The 19,403-nt window shown below is 41.3% G+C and overlaps 1 protein-coding gene across 1 annotated transcript in view; it reads right to left on the minus strand.

Moving 5' to 3' along the window:
- NIBAN1 (niban apoptosis regulator 1) overlaps nt 1–19,031 on the minus strand; it is a 162,609-nt gene extending 143,578 nt beyond the window's left edge. Inside the window, exon 1 of the mRNA XM_059412774.1 lies at nt 18,792–19,031. Coding sequence (XP_059268757.1) covers nt 18,792–18,846 — 55 coding nt within the window. The 5' untranslated portion in view covers nt 18,847–19,031. The remainder of the gene's footprint in view (nt 1–18,791) is intronic.
- Between the last annotated feature and the right edge of the window lie 372 nt (nt 19,032–19,403).

The raw sequence follows: 19,403 nt of genomic DNA on the forward strand, positions 1-19,403 counted from the left end.
GAAAGTTTTTATTACAAATCTTAGTCCTCTGCTCTTTTGCAAAATACATCCTATGTATATATTTCTCCTTTTAATTAACAATGCAAAGTTAAAAAAAAAAATCTCTGGGTGCGCCTGGGTGGCTCAGTGGGTTAAAGCCTCTGCAGTCAGCTCAAGTCATGATCCCAGAATCTTGAGATGGAGCCCCGCATGGGCTGTCTGCTCCACGGGGAGCCTGCTTCCCTTCCTCCTCTCTCTCTGCCTGCCTCTCTGCCTACTTGTGATCTCTGTCTGTCAAATAAATAGATAAAATCTTTAAAAAATAAAATAAAATAACATAAATCTCTGGAGAACTGCTGAGTTAGGTTATCAGCTCATCTCAAGACATCATCATATGGTTTCATAAAAACCATATGGAGAAAAGTGAGGGTTTGCGCTCCCTCTCTGACGACCACTGATGTCAACAGCTGTTATGATCCAAAACAAGCAAAGCAGTTATGGTATTACCTTGAGAGTTTCTCATGAAAGTGCCAAGTAACAATATTGAGAAGAAGTGTCAAAATATGATACCGCCAGGTAAGAGGGTCACTAAAGTTACCATGGGCCAGGATGCAGTCCTTATTGTCTTTCTTGGAACTCAGAATTCTAAAGACCATAGAAAATGTAGGGAAGGCAAGTTCAGATAACAATGGAACATCCCAGAGCATAGGTAACATATCATCTTTTTTACAGAGTACTGAGTAAAGTAATGTATTATTTCACTTTCAGCACATTATATGAACCAAAAAGCATTTGTATTATTTAAAATTCCTGAGGGAAAAATTGATGTATTGGTAATACATCATTTAAGGCAAGAGTTATTTTTTAAAAATCTAAACTCAATTGTGTAAGACTGATGAACCACCTGTACCCCTGAAACAAATAATGCATTATATGTTAATAAAAATAAATAAATTAAAAATAAAAATTCTAAACTCTTACCTTAAGTTTATTTTAATTTATTTTATGTGTATTTGACACATTAAATATTATTATTTTTAAAAGATTTTATTTATTCATTTGGCAGAGAGAGTGCACGAGCACAAGCAGGGGGCACAGCAGGCAGAGGGAGAAACCGACTCCGACTGAGCAGGCAGCCCAACACGGGACTTGATCCCAGGACCCTGGGATCATGACCTTAGCTGAAGGCAGGCACTTAACCGACTGAGCCACCCAGGTGCTCCCTTAAATATTATTTAAATACACAATGGCTCAAATGCAATCCTATGAAAATTGGTGCACTACAGATGGAGACTGAATGGAAGAGAGAAAAGCTTGTGGAAAGGAATATTCTGGAAGAAAAAGTTCAGTAAGTATTCCAGATATCTTCTTAAAGTTGGCTATAGAGCCCACAGTAGCAGCCAAGAAGAAAAAAATGGAAGAAAAAGTGAGCCCCATTGTTTATTTCTTTTAATTGCTATCCATTAAGCCGTCTCCCGGCTGGAAGAAAGGGGTGGTCATGTTAAGTGTACGAGGGTTCCACACATTTCCATCCTTTTAAGACAAAATACAGAGGCGATAAGAATTTCTTCATGAGCTTAAACATTCAACAGAGAGAAATGTGGAGACCAGGGACAAGAATGACCATGGAGCATCTTTATTCCAGGATCTTGAAGGGATCAAGTACTGGCCAGTCTCCCTGTCCACCTGAGTCTGCAATTCCTCCGTGGCAAGGGGAAGTTTTACTTAAGTGTTAAAGCTAAGGCTGAATAATATATCTAATTGAAAAAGACTTGTCATTTTTAGGATTTTTACAAATTAAAGTATATTCTGGTTTAGACTGAAAACTTAAAGCTTAGAGATGTTTGGTTTGGTTTGATTTGCTTGAAACACCATAGATTATGAAGAGGGCTCTGTACCAGGAATACGGAGATCTGAGTTCCCATCCTATTTCTAGCTGTTGCAGATAGAAGCAACTCACTCAGTTTCTCAGATTACCACAAAGGAATTGGATTAGAGAACCATCCGAAGGTCCCTCGCAGTTCTGTAAATCTTTATGAATTTTTATTTAAGAGCAAGAGTCTAAAAGAAACATCATGTGAGCCACACACATGAGCCTAATGTAATTCCAACTTAACTAGTGGCACATTAAGATTTTTAAAACAGATTAAGTTTATTTTAATTTATTTTATGTGTATTTGACACATTTTATTAACCCAATAAGATTTCAATATTACCACTTTGCTACGTAATTGCTATTAAACGATATTAAAGAGATATTTTACATTCTTTTCTTTGTATTAAGTCTTCAAAAGCCAATGTATGTTCTATGCTTGTGTCATACCTTCGTTGGACTAGCCACATTTCAAGTGCTCAACAATCAAGTTTAGAGGGTTTGCACATTTCTCACGTAAAAATAAAGATACAGGTTACCATTGAAGGGAAAATAGATTTAAGGTTACAAAAACTATGTATTACATTAGAAGGGTCAACACACCGATTTGATATCAGAGGAGAGGTGATCAAAAAAGGGATATGATTTCTGATAGAAATCGCCAAATGGAGAGATTACAGACGGAAGCCGTGTCATGTGGAAGTTGGAAAGTTGGACAGAGAGGATGTACTCCATCCTCTCTGTTAAAAGGTTGTTAAAATGTTTACACCTAATTCCCTACTGTCACTCTTCTCTTATCTGCAGACATAAGCAGGGTGTCCAGTTAAGTAAGGTCTTTGTAGTGCCAGGAAAAACGGAACCACTAGATCAGGTGTTCCTAATCTGAGGTCTATGGATTCTTATGGGATCTTAAGATGGAATTCAAGGAGGTCTAAAAGTTGAATGGGGGAAAATAACATCTTTATTTTTATTAACTTTCAAGTCAAATTCAGCATTTCCTTCAATTATGAATGAGGCAATAGACCATTAGAATTTACCAACACTGATGACCTTCTTTTTCTGCTTTACTTCTGTTATTTTTTCTTTCTTAAAAAATCTTCAATTCCAGGGATGACTGAGTGGCTCAGTTAGTTGGACGACTGCCTTTGGCCCAGGTCATGATCCCGGAGTCCTAGGATGGAGTCCCACATCGGGCTCCCAGCTCCATGGGGATTCTGCTTCTCCCTCTGACCTTCTCCTCGCTCATGGTCTCTCTCTCAAATAAATAAATAAATAAAAATCTTTAAAAAAAAGAATCTTCACTTCCAGTGAGTTAACGTACAGTGTGTTATTAGCTTCAGGTGTACGATATAATAATTAAACACATCCATACATCACGCCGTGCTCATCACAAGTGCCCTCCTCAGTCCCCATGGCCTATTTAACCCATCCCCCACCCCTCGCCCCTCTGGTAGCTTGTGACTTCATCATCACTAGAGATCACGGGTGTTTTCACAGCACATTGCATTGGCTGCACATGTTAGGACAGCAGTTCCTCAGAGTGACAGCAGTTTTATTAGACCCACCATGACACCTTGTCATTGAATGCATTAATAAAGAGACTCATGTTATTATATTAGAGGTTTTTAATATATTTTGATATCTGCATTTTAATAAAATCAGTTTCTTTTATAATCCTGTTTGGTTTTGTTTTTTTCACTTAAAGTTATTTCACTAAAGTTGTTTATTAGATTTATTTAATGTTCATTAAAGTTAAGTTAAAGTTATTTCACTAAAGTTATTTCACTTAATGTTATTTTCACTAAAGTTATTCTGAGACGCGAGCCATAGATTTCACCAGACTACTAAAGGGGTCTGTGGCACAAAGCACTACATGGAAAAAGTATGGCTCCCTGAACGACCCACCCCCTCCTTCTCTTCCCCCCACGAAATCACACTGGATTGTGTAATGACTGAAATATAAATCGTTACTACATCAAGCCACTGAGATTCGGGGAGTATTGGTTTCGGCAGTGAAGCCCCTTCTGACTAATGTATAACCGAAATCTGGCTTCAGGCCCTGGCAATTGCATATGATTCCAGCCAGACTCCAAATACTGAGGAGAGGACACTGGCAGGGACACGCTGATAAAATGGGTCTTAAAAAAAAGGGGTGGGGGGTCCCTGGGTGGCTCAGTCATTAAGCATCTGCCGTTGGCTCAGATCATGATCCCAGTATCCTGGAATCGAGCCCTGCGTCGGGGGTCCCTGCGCATGGGGAAGCCTGTGTCTCCCTCTCTAGCTCCTCCCTTCTTAGGGTCCCTCTCTTGCTGCCTCTCTCTGTCAAATAAATAAAATCGTAATAAAAGAAGAAAAAAAAAAGACCCACCTAGCAGGGTTAATTTCAAGCTACCAATATGGTGTCACTGAACTCTAAGGAAGGGTGGCCCAGATTCAGCTCTCGCGGGTCGTGTCTGCTGGTTCCCAAATACCATGGGGACTGCTCTGCGGTCACGGTTCCTAGAAAGGTGTCTTGTTCTTGTCCTCGCCTGCCTTACGGGGAGGGGTATGTGTGGAATTTTGAGAGCAGTTGTTCAAAGGCTCCTATTGAAACCATTGTGTCTGACTCTTCCACAATGAATACAGAATACCTTAGATGCAGTAATTTGTAAATTGAACAAGCTGTTGAAAAGAATCTAATTAGTACTAATTACAATACTAGAGTGTCCCAACACATTATAATGCCATTGCTTCTGTAGAGGCATTTTGTGTTTTAACACTTTAAACATTAATTAGTCCTCAGAACAAACGTGTGAGATAGGTATTATTTGGCAGCGTCTAAAAGCCAATTATTTACTCTGGGAAGGCCCGGGACCCTAACTGACAGTACAGGCAAACTGAGAAGCTTAATAGTAGGATTGGGAAATCCAAGAATTCTCTCGCCTTCACTGCCAACCTCTCCTTTCATCTCACTGGGCGTTACCGCTGTCCTCATTTTACACACGGGAAACTGAAGGCAGCCGGCAGACAGAGCGACAATTTACAGAGAATCCAGCATCCCATTCCACAAGGGCTCAGGAGTGTCTCGTGTCTGTTTTTTAAATGTGAAAGTTCCATTTATGAGTCTTTTGAGCCTTGTTTCCCAAATATTAATATTCTCTTTTATAATGAAGAAGTTGCTTATGGTACCATTTATTTAAAGTTAATTATGGGGCACCTGATGGGTTGGGCCTCTGCCTTCGGCTCAGGTCATGATTTCAGGGTCCTGGGATCGGGCCCCACATGGGGCTCTCTGCTCAGTGGGGAGCCTGCTTCCTCCTCTCTCTCCACCTGCCTCTCTGCCTACTTGTGATCCTCTATCTGTCAAATAAATAAATAAAATCTTTTAAAAAAATAATAAAGTTAATTCTAAGTGACCTATTATTCCCACTTCCACCTATTTGTAATTCCATATTATGTTTTGCTAACATTTTTTTTTTTACATTTTATTTATTTGAGAGAGGGGATGCAGAGGGAGACGCAGACTCCCCGCTGAGCAGGGACTCCCCCCACCCCCCACAACCCAGCCCATCCCAGGACCCAGAGACCACCACCTGAGCCGAAGGCAGATGCTTAACCAACTGAGCCACTCAGGCTCCCCTGTTTTGCTAACATTTAAATGAATTTTAATTTCTGGACTATACTATTTATAATCTTATTCACTGGAAATATTCACTTTGAAAAACAGTCAAATCATTTAGACTTGATGTATGGAATTAAGGGTTTAGTAAACGTTTCAGTCTCTACCAAGAAGTAAACTACTGGTTTACCCCATTTAAAGTCGACAGGCCACTGTTAAGTCTATTGAGTTGGTATTTCTTTCCATTAAATAAAAAGCTTCGTGGACAAGACCTGGAATTTCTGGAAGAACATTTGACATCCCATTACCTTTTTTTCTGAGACACTCACTTGCCTGGCACTTAGTAGACACTTAAGAAAAGTTAGTATTTACTGTTATTTTTACTATTATTAACCAGGAGTTTTCATTTTTAGTTAAAAACTGATATCCCGGGCGCCTGGGTGGCTCAGTGGGTTAAGCCGCTGCCTTCGGCTCAGGTCATGATCTCAGGGTCCTGGGATCGAGTCCCGCATCGGGCTCTCTGCTCAGCAGGGAGCCTGCTTCCTCCTCTCTCTCTGCCTTCCTCTCTGCCTACTTGTGATCTCTCTCTGTCGAATAAATAAATAAAATCTTAAAAAAAAAAAAAAAACTGATATCCCAATTGAAAGGCACAGGTCTTAGTCGTGCTTTAAAATTCTTATTTACTTTAAGTTTAACAGTACATTTCAATTAATGTTACTGATTAAATCCTTTCCAATGAAACCATTTTAAATATTTATACTCCAGATATTACACATTTGCTATTATTGCTAATAAAATTTATCTCTATTCCAACCCCATGCCTGTGTCTGTTTTGCTCAGGCAATTCTTAAGGAATATCTACCTAACTCATTCAAGCATGACTTACATAGGAAATAATTTTTTAAACAAACACTATTAATCCAAACTGGGGAAAAAGCCATTCTGAATTCTTCTGAACTAATTATAAGAATTGTCACTTGCCTTGTGTGAGTCCCAGAAGTAATGGCACATGCCCACTACGAACAGTGTCCTTTTTGAAAGAACATCCACAATTTCCCTTCATTTCTGAGTTGATCCTGCTCCTCTGTCCTGGACCCAGCCCAGCCCAATCCCACAGTAGCAACTCCTTGTGCAGATCTACTCTCCTTTCCCAGGTTGACAGGGATTGTTGGTAGCAGATATTACAGATACATTTTCCAACAGCTGTTCCAACAGACTTCTAAAACACAGTAGTCATATTTCTCCTTCATAAAGACTGGAGACAAGTATCATTTTTCATATCTTCTATTTCCTTTCTCATCATGTTCACGTTTTCTTCTACTTCAACATATGGAACACATTTATAAAAACTGTCTTAACATCCTTATCTGCTAATTTCATCCTGTCTGAAATTCCTGTCTGTTTCTATTGATAATTTCTTTTCCCTAGAGTTATGGATATTTTCCTGCTTTCATTTGCCTGGTAATTTTTTTTTTTTTTTTTTTTTTTTTTTTTTTTAGATTTCATTTATTTATTTGACAGAGCATAAGCAAGAGGAGCAGCAGGCAGAGGGAGAGGGAGAAGCAGGATCCCTGCTGAGCAGACAGCCCAACAAAGTACCAATCCCAGGATCCTGGGATCATAACCTGAGCCGAAGACAGATGCCCAACTGACTGAGCCACCCAGGTGCCCCACACCTAGTAATTTTTGATTAGATGTTGGGTATCGTGCACTGTACATTGTTGAATGTGGGGGTTTTTTACCCAATAAAACAACTATGCTAAATTCTTTATTAGAAATATAGACCAACCCTTAGAGAAAACATGAGAACTCACATTGCATTGAACAGACACTGAGGAGGGATGTCTGGGTGGATCAGTAAGTTAAGTGACTGCCCTGGGCCCAGGTCATGATCCTGAGGTCCTGGGATAGAGCCCTGTGTGGGCTCCCTGCTCAGTGGGAAGTCTGCTTCTCTCTGTCCCTCACTGTACTTGTGCTCTCTCTCAAATACATATCTTTTTAAAAAAAACAGAGTCACTGAGATGAATAAATGACTCCTTAGTGATCCATCCATTTCTTAGTTGACTTAAAAGTTCCCAAACTGAGATGATACCAATCCAGAGGTCAACATAGCAGAATACTTCATTTGGAGTTCTCATCAAAAAACTCCAACTGGAAAAAACCTCGACCTCTGTTCCTTTTTTGTTAAGTTTTCATTTTATTTTGTTTTGTTTTGTTTTAAATTCTTTTAAGGTTTGTTTTTATATCTATTATTAGAGCAAGTCCAAAGCCATATTGCAGGGCTAATTTCTGCTCACTAGTACTGAAGACTCAATACAATGTCCTACATATTATAAGGTTTTCTTATTTTGAATGATGGAAACATGAACTATTTCCAGCTCTGGATGAGGTCCAGGAATCATTTGGCTCTATAAATCCAGAGAAACATGATCTTCTGTTCTAGAATATGGTCATGTATTATTTCCTGGGTAATTTTCTTCATTTTCTTTGTTCTGTATTTTGTGAGACTTCTGTGAGTCACACATTAAAGTTTTTGGATTGGCCCTTTAATCTTTTTTAATATTGTCTCTTCTATCTTCCACCATTTGATCTTTTTGTTCTATTTTCTGCAAGATTTCCTCAACTTTATTTTCCAAAGCAACAATTGGATTTTTAAAAATATTGATCATCAGACTTTTAATTTCCCAGAGCTATTTCTTATCTACTAGCATCGTTTCTTCATTGCCTCCTAAACTTGTTTTACAAACTCAATTTTTAGTTTTAAGGATATTCATTGCAGTTTTTAATTTTTTCCTCCTTTCATTCATTTGCTAATCGAATACTTATTGATAATAAACCACATGCTAGATGCCAATCTGTTTGCTGAAAATAACAGTGAATCAAAACAAAGACTCTGCTTTCATGGAGCCTACATTGTGGGGATGGCAGGCAAGCAATACAAAATTAATGAATTAAACATATCGTATTCTGTTAGTGATAAGTGCTACAAAGATCCCTTCTGTCAAACTCTTCTCCCTCTTGCTCACTACTCTCTATCTATACTACCTGTTCTTCAGTACCTTCATTATTTCCTTTTCCTGCTTCCCCTTCTATATGCTGAACTCTGTACTCAAATATCCTTCCCCTGGTTCTTCATATCTTAAGTATATCTCATCTCCTTGCCCTATCACTGCCATCAGTTTTCCAAGTACCATTTTAATTCCTTTCATGATATTTATCAAAACCTATAATATTGGTTATTTATCTAATAGCCATTCAGGCTTCTTCCTTGATAACTGAACCTGATTTTTTTAGTTATCCAAGATCCTCCCTAAAGCTATGCGCTTCAGGGAAATTTGGTCCTAGCCCAGTTCAGGGATGAGTCTGGATTAATCTAACCAAATCATGGTAATTCCATATACTTGCCAGTAATTGCTTAGGAAGGAATGTGTCACCCTATTTCTGATTAGTGGAATATGAGGAAAGTCTCCTAGAAAGGATTTGGGAAAGGATTGTTCTTATAAAGAGTTTCAAAGAATAGATAGTCCTCTTTCTAGCCTCTGGGACATTGATTTACTTAAGAATGTGATACTTTTTGCTGCTTTTAACTATAAGAAGAGCTAATGTATGGACCACAGATAAAAATAAGCTGACCTTTGGTGATACCACTGATCCACTAAATCAGTCTATCTTCATACTTCTTTATGTTCCCATGAGCTCTTCTTAAGGCATTTACTAGATAATGAGCCTCAAGAACCAGAGAGATATCAATATAAATAAGGACAGACATATTAAATAATACTTATTTATTTTTAAAAAATAAATAAATAATACTTACTTGTAAAACAAGAGAAAAGAATGTAATATAATAGTTGTATACTCTGACATTGTAAAATCATAAAATAAAATTGGAAAATTTGGATAACATATACAAAAATTGTGTTACTGATTTTTAAAACACCTTGTTCAATAGTGTTCTACAATCATAATTGATGGCGGTAGTATTTGTGTTGTTGTCCAAGTCTATTGTATGTATTGGGGGAATACAGCAAATAAGAATTTGGGGATATTTAATTCTATCACCTTGTGCTTTGAGAACCAAGAGAAGTGTGTGTATATATATATATATATATATATATATATATATATATATATATATATAGTCATATATATGTATATATTTTAAAATTATATAAATTTATATATACACATATATATGACATTACATATATATATAAACTATTATTCCAGCTAATAGATGAAAGCAAAATGACATAATTAAGATATCACTACTTTTTCAACCCCCAGTGAATTCATGGCTCTCGGCAATGAGCATCAACGGCTGCTATCATAAAAAGAGACAATCAGAAGTTATGTACCTCCAAATGAAGATCACAGCCTATAGTCTTGACAGAAGTATTAATCCCGAGTCTGATCAAGTTTCACTATAACCCTGTCAATGTGTACAAAATATAGAAGAAATGTGTCGAACTGCACCATGAACAAATTCAAATAGCCCAGATCCTTCAACAGATAATTTGGGAAAAAAAGATATAAGGGAAACCTGTAGATTAAAGGAAACTTAAAAGAGAGGTTTTTTAAAAATTTAACTTACTTATTTGAGAGAGAGAGAGCACACAAGCCAGGGGAGTGGCATGCAGAGGGGGAGGGAGAAGCAGGCCCCCACAGAGCAGGGAACCTGATGAGGGACTCAATCCCAGGACCCCAGGATCACATTCTAAGCCAAAGGCAGTCAGTCACTCAAACAACTGAGCCATCCAGGTGTACTTAAAAGAGATATTTTTTAAGTGGCCGGGACTATAGTGTTTAAAAATGTTTTATGGGTGATAAACCATAAGGAAATATAACTGAACCTTACTCTAACATCTAGATTAGTGCTGGTATAGTCTGTTATGGTGGTAACGCTTTCCAAACAAAGCACAACTTGTGGTATTCATGACTTTCTGCTGGCCCCTCCTCCTGAATCTGGGCTGGGCTCAAGACTTGCTTTAACCAGTAAAAGGTAGCACAGCAATCCCATGGCCTTCCAGGCCTAAGCCTTCAGAGTCTTCTAGAAGCTGTGGCACTTTTGTTTAAAAAGCCCAGTATTTTATAGGAGAGACCAAGTAGAAAGGCCATCTGGAGAGACAAAAAACCTTTCCATTTGAATCTGGCCACCAGCCAGTCCACCAGCAGAATGCAGCCACAGGAATGACCACCTGTGAAATAAAAGATGTAGAACCACCCAGCTGACCCCAGGGCAGATTGCAAAACTGTGAGCAAACACCATTGTTTTAAGAGTCAGTATCTTTTGGTGGTAATTTTCAAGGCAGGACAGAGAACTGAAAATAGTGGTTATTGTGGGAGAAACAAAGCGGTTTAGGATTGGGATGGAGTAGCTGGAGGTTTCTGGAATGGCTAGTGAAGTACTTTCCATTTCTTGACCTGGGTGATGGCCATAAGGATATTTGCCTTACAGTGATTCACTAAGCTATCCATTTGTTTTGTGTGGTTTTCTGAACCTGTGTTATATGTTAAAATAAAAATAGTTTTAAAAGAAGAAAGAAAACCCACATGGTTTGGCATAGAGACATTTACTCTTCCTTCAAAACCTTCAGACTACAGGCTTTTAAAAAAAAAAATCACTTAGGGGCAGCAGCTCTTTCTGCCCATGGGTTCTGTCCCTGAGCTTTAATAATACCACAATTTTGCGCACGCGCGCACACACACACACAAATCACTTAGGAGCTCCTAGTTAAAACTACTAATATATTCTAATCCTATAGGTATCAATATGCAAACAACGTCAAGCATGGAAATATATCATTTCTTTGGGTCCCAGAGCCTGCAATTTGCAAAACTGAATTAATTGCTTTCATATCTCTAAATCTTTTCTCCTTGAAGTGAGAAAAAACATGTACACCAAACAAAAAAATAAGAAGAGAAGCAGCAACACTTTTATAAGCTGGCTTGCATTTTCTTACTGGCAGCAATTTACTAGTCTCTTTTTTAAATGAATTTTCCAGTTTCAAAGGAGAAAATCTGTATTGCATTTGGGGTTTCGTTTGTGTGTGTGTTTTAGTTTGAAACCATTGAATTTTAGCCCTCATGTCCTGTGTTTTTCCTCAAGTGTTTCAAACAGAGTGTAGCATCTGAATTGCATTTTTTATTCTTTCGTCTTTAATTCTGACTTCATTTCCCATTTCCCAGTGCAAATTGCTGTATGTACCTTTTCTCTTAGAACAACGTTACTTAGCTTTACTGACCCAATAAATTAAAATTTCTGATTAGGAGATTAAAATTCACTGCCAAAATTCACACTGAATATTTTGTAAAATGTTTGCAGTACATTTATTTTAATTGGATTAGAAATTATGACAAATGGAGTTCCTGCTGTTATACTTTCTACCTGGGAACCCAGTTCAGACCTTCTCAAAGATGACAATAGGGTAAAACTACAATCTGTTCAGTAGTCCAGCAAAAACAAAACAATAAAAAGAATCACTATTGGGCGCCTGGGTGGCTCAGTGGGTTAAGCCGCTGCCTTCGGCTCAGGTCATGATCTCAGGGTCCTGGGATCGAGTCCCGCATCGGGCTCTCTGCTCGGCAGGAGCCTGCTTCCTCCTCTCTCTCTCTCTGCCTGCCTCTCTGCCTACTTGTGATCTCTCTCTGTCAAATAAATAAATAAAATCTTTAAAAAAAAAATAAAAAAAAATAAAAAAAAAAAGAATCACTATTGTCATATTAGTAATAACTATTACTAAAGCAGCATTGATGATGTGGTCCTCCCATGGCCAACGTCCTTTGAAAAAAGAAGTGTTTCATCAAGACCAGATCTCGATTCAGTGTCTGACTTTATGAGGTTCATCAAGGCATGAACTGGGACCCAAGAGGGAAAGTCACTGTTTCTTCCACAAGCGTAGGGGAAAATGTTAATTTGTCTCAATTTATGTGTGTTTATTTTTGAGGATTCTACGAAACTCTCAATTCACACTGAATTCCCAAAGTCTTGGCTTCCGTTTGCAAAGACCGAAGGTACTACGAAGTTCTTGTTGCCACTACAAATTACCAATCTGCAATAGTTTTCCTAATCAGAAACTCCTGCTAGCTTCATCAGTGGCTTGGCATGCTTAATGGCATTACTTTTAGTCAAAATATAATGTGATCAGTAGGGGCTCCTGGGTGGCTCAGTGGGTTAAGCCTCTGCCTTCGGCTCAGGTCATGATCCCGGGGTCCTGGGATGGAGCCCTGCATCCGGCTCTCTGCTCAGCTGGGAGCCTGCTTCTCCCTCTCTCTCTGCTGTTCATGTCCTCTCACTTGCTCACTTGCTCTTTCTCTCTCTGGGTCTCCGCCTCTCAAATGAATAAAGTCTTTAAAAAAAAGAATAAGGGCTCAGTATACGACTGTGTGTCATTTACTCTAGATCGTCTCCCTCTTTCTCCCATCCCTGCTACTCCCTCCTGGGGAGCAGCATTTCCTCACTTCCCAGGAGAATCCACTCATTACTACAAATTAAGAACTAAGATGGATACTAATAAGACAGATACGAATAGTATGATCTTTACCCACCTCCTACTTTCTTTTGGTTAATTTTTCTTAAAGGGGACTCAATAAAGCAGCTCTTAGTGTGCTGCTTATGACACTTTGGGGCCCAAGAACAGAAGACAACTGTATTGAGGGGGCGTCTGGGTGGCTCAGTGGGTTAAAGCCTCTGCCTTTGGCTCGGGTCATGATCCCAGAGTCCTGGGATCAAGCCCCACATCGGGCTCTCTGCTCAGCGGAGACCCTGCTTCCCTTCCTCTCTCTCTGCCTGCCTCTCTATCTACTTGTGATCTCTGTCTGTCAAATAAATAAATAAAATCTTAAAAAAAAAAAAAAGACAACTGTATTGGAATAAGATTTGTCTGTGAATAATAATAGCACAGATAATGCTGGCTTAAATAAGACAGGACTTTATTCCTCTCTTATTGAGGCCCAGGAGGAAGTAGCTCAGACATGGAACAGAGGATCTACTACATGAAGTCTTTAGGAACCGAGGCTCCTTCTGTGCACTTACTTCACTCTGCACGAGCTTCTTCTTAAAAGGATACCTCTGGGACGCCAGAGTGGCTCAGTCGGTGAAGCATCCAACTCTTAATTTAGGTCTTAGACCTTAATTCAGGTCTTGATCTCAAGGTCATGAGATTGAGCCCAGCGTCTAAGATTCTCTCTCTGTCCCTCCCCTCTCTGTTCTGCTCCAACCCCCACCCACTTGTGTGCACTTTCTCCCTAAAGAAAAAAAATTATTATTTTTTTCAACAAAATCAGGGAAAAATGACATTGGGGGTAACCTGCACTCTCTACCGCCCCAATGCAAAGAGGGGTTAGCATACTACACGAAAAATACTCAGGACAGGGGTACCTCGGTGGCTCAGTGGGTTAAGCCTCAGCCTTCGGCTCGGGTCATGATCTCAGGGTCCTGGGATCGAGCCCCGCATCGGGCTCTCTGCTCAGCAGGGACCCTGCTTCCCTTCCTCTCTCTCTGTCTGCCTCTCTGCCTACTTGTGACCTCTCTCTCTCTGTGTCAAATAAATAAATAAAATCTTTTAAAAAAAGAAAAAAAATACTCAGGACAAGCAGGTGGTCAGCGAGATGTGCTTGGGCTCCTGCTTCTCTTCTCTGAGACTCTGTAGGCCTGGCCGTGCTCCCATGTGGCCCATGTCTTTGAGCTGGCTCCCTTCCTATTCAGTTCCAGGCATCACATTCAGATGTGACAAAGTCCAAGAGAAGAAAGGGAAGAAGACTATATCTCTACCCTTTGTCTCCTTCTTAAAAGGGAAGAGGACTTTCTTAGAAGCAGCTAGCATACTTTCCTTCAAGCCTCACTGTCCAGACTGCATCACAACCTCATTGCTTGTATAGTCACTGGCAAGGAGAACATACCACCATGGTAGGCATGGACCAGTCAAGACCCACCCCACAAAAGCCCTAAGTGGGGTGAGCTTCCCTGAAACACAGGGCTTTACATAGAGGAAGTTCAATACCCCAACAAAATTGGGGTTCTGTTGGAAAGAGGAAAGGGGAAAATATGTTGCGTTGACATCCAACTGTGTATACTGCAATCCATATCCTAACTTCCCATTATGATATACTGCCATTTCTAGCCAGGTAAATTGGACTCTCAGATTACATTGTCATAATTATCCTTACAAATCAGCCCAGTTCTTATCCCCAACTCCTATCAACAAATTGTGACTTAAAGATAAACAAATGTATGGAATAGCACACACTGAGGTTAAGCAGACAGCAAACATGTCCAGTTCTCCCTGACTTCTGTTCACCTTGTCTGTGGAGACATCACTCCAGATACTGCTATCAGCAGTAATCTCATATACATATACAGCAGTAATCTCATATAAAGTTAACCCTTTTAGTATAAATATGAGAAAATCTCCCTAAGAGAAATACATGTTGTTTCTAAGCTGTTACTCATTTCCTACTTTATAAGCAACAGATCTCTGATGAGCATTTCACTGGAAGTCACCGCGCCCTCAACAGAAAAGTGTGCCTGACTGCAGTAGCAAGTCTAGGAAAAGAAGCGTGCACCAGCCCCCACCCAGACGTGCATGTGCCACAGTTCTCAGTGACAGCACTGATTTCCCTGTACTCTTCCGACTGTCCGCACACCTACGTGGGGGCAGTTTTCAGGTTCATTTTTCTTTTGATTCATGATCAATCCAATGGCAAGTCTAAAAAGGAAAGACAGTTCTTGCTCAAACAAGAAGGCACTGGGTGCTCTGAAGCTACAGGTCACTTTTTTGCATATCAAAGTTTAAAAAGTAAAAGAAAACTCGGAAAGAAGAGAGAAAAGGGCACCAAATTGGTCACCAATGCTTGGATTATATGAGCTTTCCTTCTCATTAAAAGAAGACCCTCTTCGGTCAGTGCTAAAGGAATCACTGAAGGCTAAAACAGATGACACTGTCCAGAGGATTACAAGGAGGTCTTAGTATTATTTCTTAATTGAAACATCTTTATCAAATGACGTTACTGAAAGTTTCTAGAAGCAATACTAAAAATTTGTTCTGTGGTAAGAAATGTATGGTAGTAGGGGCTCCTGGGTGGCTCAGTGGGTTAAAGCCTCTGCCTTTAGCTTGGGTCATGGTCTCAGGGTCCTGGGATCGAGCTCCACATCTGGCTCTCTGCTCAGGGGGGAGCCTGCTTCCCCCTCTCTCTCTTCTTGCCCCTCTGCCTACTTGTGAAATATGTCTGTCAAATAAAAAATTAAATCTTCTAAAAAAAATAGTGTGGGGGCGCCTGGGTGGCTCAGTGGGTTAAGCCGCTGCCTTCGGCTCAGGTCATGATCTCAGGGTCCTGGGATCGAGTCCCGCATCGGGCTCTCTGCTCAGCAGGGAGCCTGCTTCCTTCTCTCTCTCTCTGCCTGCCTCTCAGTGTACTTGTAATTTCTCTCTGTCAAATAAATAAATAAAAAATCTAAAAAAAAAAATGTTTAAAAAAAAATAAAAAAAAAATTAAAAAAAATTAAAAAAAAATTAAAAAAAAAATAGTGTGGTAGTGATTTTCAAAATATCTTTAGAAATGAAGTAACACCTTAATACTTCTGATATCCCTTTAACTAGAAATTTACTAAATCCTAAGAAATAATGTATTTTTGAAACATCCATGTGAAGAACATCACTATCAACACAAAGTTTCAATGCACACAAACTGAATGGCAGCTGTTAAATGATTTGTCTAAAAGTAAATGCTGATTCAGACTCATTAGCATATCAGAAGTACAGGTGCTTATAACACATAAAAGATTAAGTTAACAAAACTCACTCCAAATATACTGGCTAGTTATTCTCCATAAGTTAGTAAACTTTACCAAGCTTGAAGGAGAGCTATTGAACCAGCTCTAGGAGCTTTCAACTCTGTATTTCACTGGCAGCTATTTTATGAAAAACAGGTCATAAAATTGTATTTAAACTTTACTGTCATATTTTCAACTGCTCTGCATACAATTAGATAAAAACTTGAGAATATGCATGGGCTAAATGATGGGCAAAGTGGAAAAGATAGGGTTATGTGGTTTTTTTATTGTTGTGTGTGCATTTTTTTTTTTTTTTCAGGGATCTGGGGCTTCAAAACCATCAGGAAATCACAGCCCCATGACCTTCATGTGCTCATCCACTAACAATTCACAACGCCATGCATTTTTCCAATGCTCTTTTCTCTTTTGGCAAGACGAGTATTCTCAAATGAGGCAACGTCTCATTTTCTCTGGAGGTATTCTAACGTTAACTCTTCTCTTCCCTCTGCCTGTACATGCCTTGAAAGTGTCCTCCCAAAGAATTATGAGATAAAATTGAGCAGGACTTGTGGATGTAATGACTGTTACACAATCTGCTATAGTTTTTTGTTGCTGTTGTTTGTTTGTTTAGATTTTATTTGACCGGCAGAGATCACAAGAAGGCAGAGAGGCAGGCAGAGAGAGAGAGAGAGAGGAGGAAGCAGGCTCCCTGCCAAGCAGAGAGCCCGATGCAGAGCTCTATCCCAGGATCCTGGGATCATGCCCCGAGTGGAAGGCAGAGGCTTTAACCCACTGAGCCACCCAGATGCCCCTATCTGCTATAGTTTTATTCATTCAGAACATATTTATTCCAGGTCCTTCCTCTGCACAAGCCTTTACATACTTTTGGATGTGCAATAATTTAAGTTCACAGTAAAATAAAAGGTAACACATTTTCTTTTCACATGAAGGCAGTGCTTGTATCAACAGCAACAACTATCATGACCATGGAGTCTTCAAGAACGTTAATCCCTTACATTGCTGGACTTCACTGATGGCTACGGAGGGCCATGATTCAACTTTAGGTGTTTTTAAGCTTTGCAGTGAAATAAAGTCCTATAAAGGAAATGGCATAAACATATTTTGCAAATAACTAAATGCAAACTCTTTCTCACTGGGTTCCCCTACAGTTCAGGCTCTTCCATGCTGGTGAAAACAAGCACATAGCCAAATTTGTAAGACTGGAGACAGTCTTCGTATAGCTGTTTCACTAATATAAATAAGTCATCCATCTCCCACCCAGTTTAACTAAAGACAGCAAAGGAATACTTGACCAAGTTGTATCCCCTGACAGAATGAGTTGTTGATGATCCTCTGTCTCCACAAGTACCAGAGCAGGAGGAAGAATCTGGAAAGTCAATTACATTGCTCTCAAGTGCCCTGATTTGATATCCTTTTAAAATGGTTGTGAATACTGTGGTGACTGAAAACAATTATGGAATAAGGACACTAAGGAAATGCTTTCCTTTTAGGAAAGGTTCAGGGCCCAGAAAGAAAAGAACCTAATCAGGAAGAACTTAACCATTTCTTTACAGGATTAGGGTAAAACTTAGAGTTCGATACCTGGTTTAGAAGGTATTTTCTAAAGCCAGAAAATGACTAAGTTGACAAGATAACCAAACGTTAGGTAGTGGTTGTGGGCAAGGTTGCCTGGGAGGAAGACACCCAAGAGATAGCGTCATGATTTTCTGCAGTTTCAATTCAGTTTGGGGTTTTTTGTTTGTTTGTTTCTGCCTCACACTCTGTAGTGAGTCCCTGTATCTCTGAAGATCTCCCCAAACGAGTTTCCCTCCATCGGTAACTTTAGCAAATATTACAAAACCCGCCCGTGTTCCTCTTTCCCTTCCCCCAGCCCCCTCCGGAGAGGGAAAGGAACCCTACATCCTGGGAGCGGGATGACACGGTCCTTTCTGCTTCTGATGAAATCATCCCACAAGTGATCTGAAAGTTCAAGTGAAGCTGTGGCCGATACCTCGTTTTGCAAAACCAGGCCAACGTTACCAGGAGGGAAATTCTGCGTTAAAGGCCGGGAATCCCCCGGGAAGTCTCCACAAACGAGGGATATCCCCGCTCCCGTCTTTTGAGGCAAGCTCAGGAAGAGCTCAGAACTGAAGGGAGAGCGAGGTGTTTTCTGGATCCGGGCCTGAACAGACCCCAGGGCGGGCTGAGAGGTGGAAATGAGGTCGCGCCCCCCACCCCGCGGCCTGCACCTGCCTCCCGCATCCGCACCGCCGCCCTTCCCAGAGCATCGCGGGCGGGCTGACCACCCAACCCCGCTCCGGTCCCCGTCCGGGTCCCAAGAGCGGCCTCGCCCGAGCTCGGGTGTGCGGCCCCGGCGGCGCCGGGAGGCAGCCGGCCGCGCGACGCGCCCTGGCCCCGGAGGTCCCCGCGCCCGCAGGTAGCGCGCCGCAGCTGGAGGGTGGGGGGCGCGGCGGGCACCCGCTCTCCACGCGCCCTCTGGGGCCGGGTGCGCGCAGCTGTGCAGGCCCCCGGCCGGCGCGGTGCTCCCGGGAAGCCCCCCGCGCACGTACCTCGGATGTAGCTGCACTTGCCCTCGTCCAGCAGGCTGGAGGCCGAGCCGCCCATGGCCGCGGTGCGGGCGGTGCACGCCGGGCCGCGCTGACAGCTCCCGTCGGCGCTCGGCGCTCGCTCCTGGAGGTGCCTGCGACGGCGGACCCGGCTCTGCAATTAAAGGGCAAACTTCCTCCGACAGGCGCCGCCTTCTGGGGCGCCTCCGCCAGGTCCGCGCCCTCGGAGCGTCTGTGGGCTGGCCCGGGGGCTGTCCTCCCGCCCTCGCTTCGCTGGGCAGCTCCGAGGGGACGTCCATCTGGGAAGACTTCCCGCTCTTTCCTCCTCCTCGCCGGCTTTTGCTGCTGCTTCTCACCGTCAGGGGCCGCCGAGAAACCCCTTCGAGGAAGCGGGCCATTTCCCTAGTGACTGTGAACCTCTGCGGGCTGGAACCTTCTCCACAGACGAGCCTCGGGGTGGAATTCAAGACCCCGTTGCTTTAAGAAACAGCAGTTCCCAAGCATCACCGAAGAACTTTGTATTTTGTTAGAAATACAAAATTGCGGCTCCCCCAGCCGTCCACGCCCCTCTACACACATGCACGTGTGCACAGGCGCGCGCACACGGCACCCCAG

Source organism: Mustela nigripes, chromosome 10 (genome assembly GCF_022355385.1).
Source record: "Mustela nigripes isolate SB6536 chromosome 10, MUSNIG.SB6536, whole genome shotgun sequence".
Taxonomy (NCBI): domain Eukaryota; kingdom Metazoa; phylum Chordata; class Mammalia; order Carnivora; family Mustelidae; genus Mustela; species Mustela nigripes.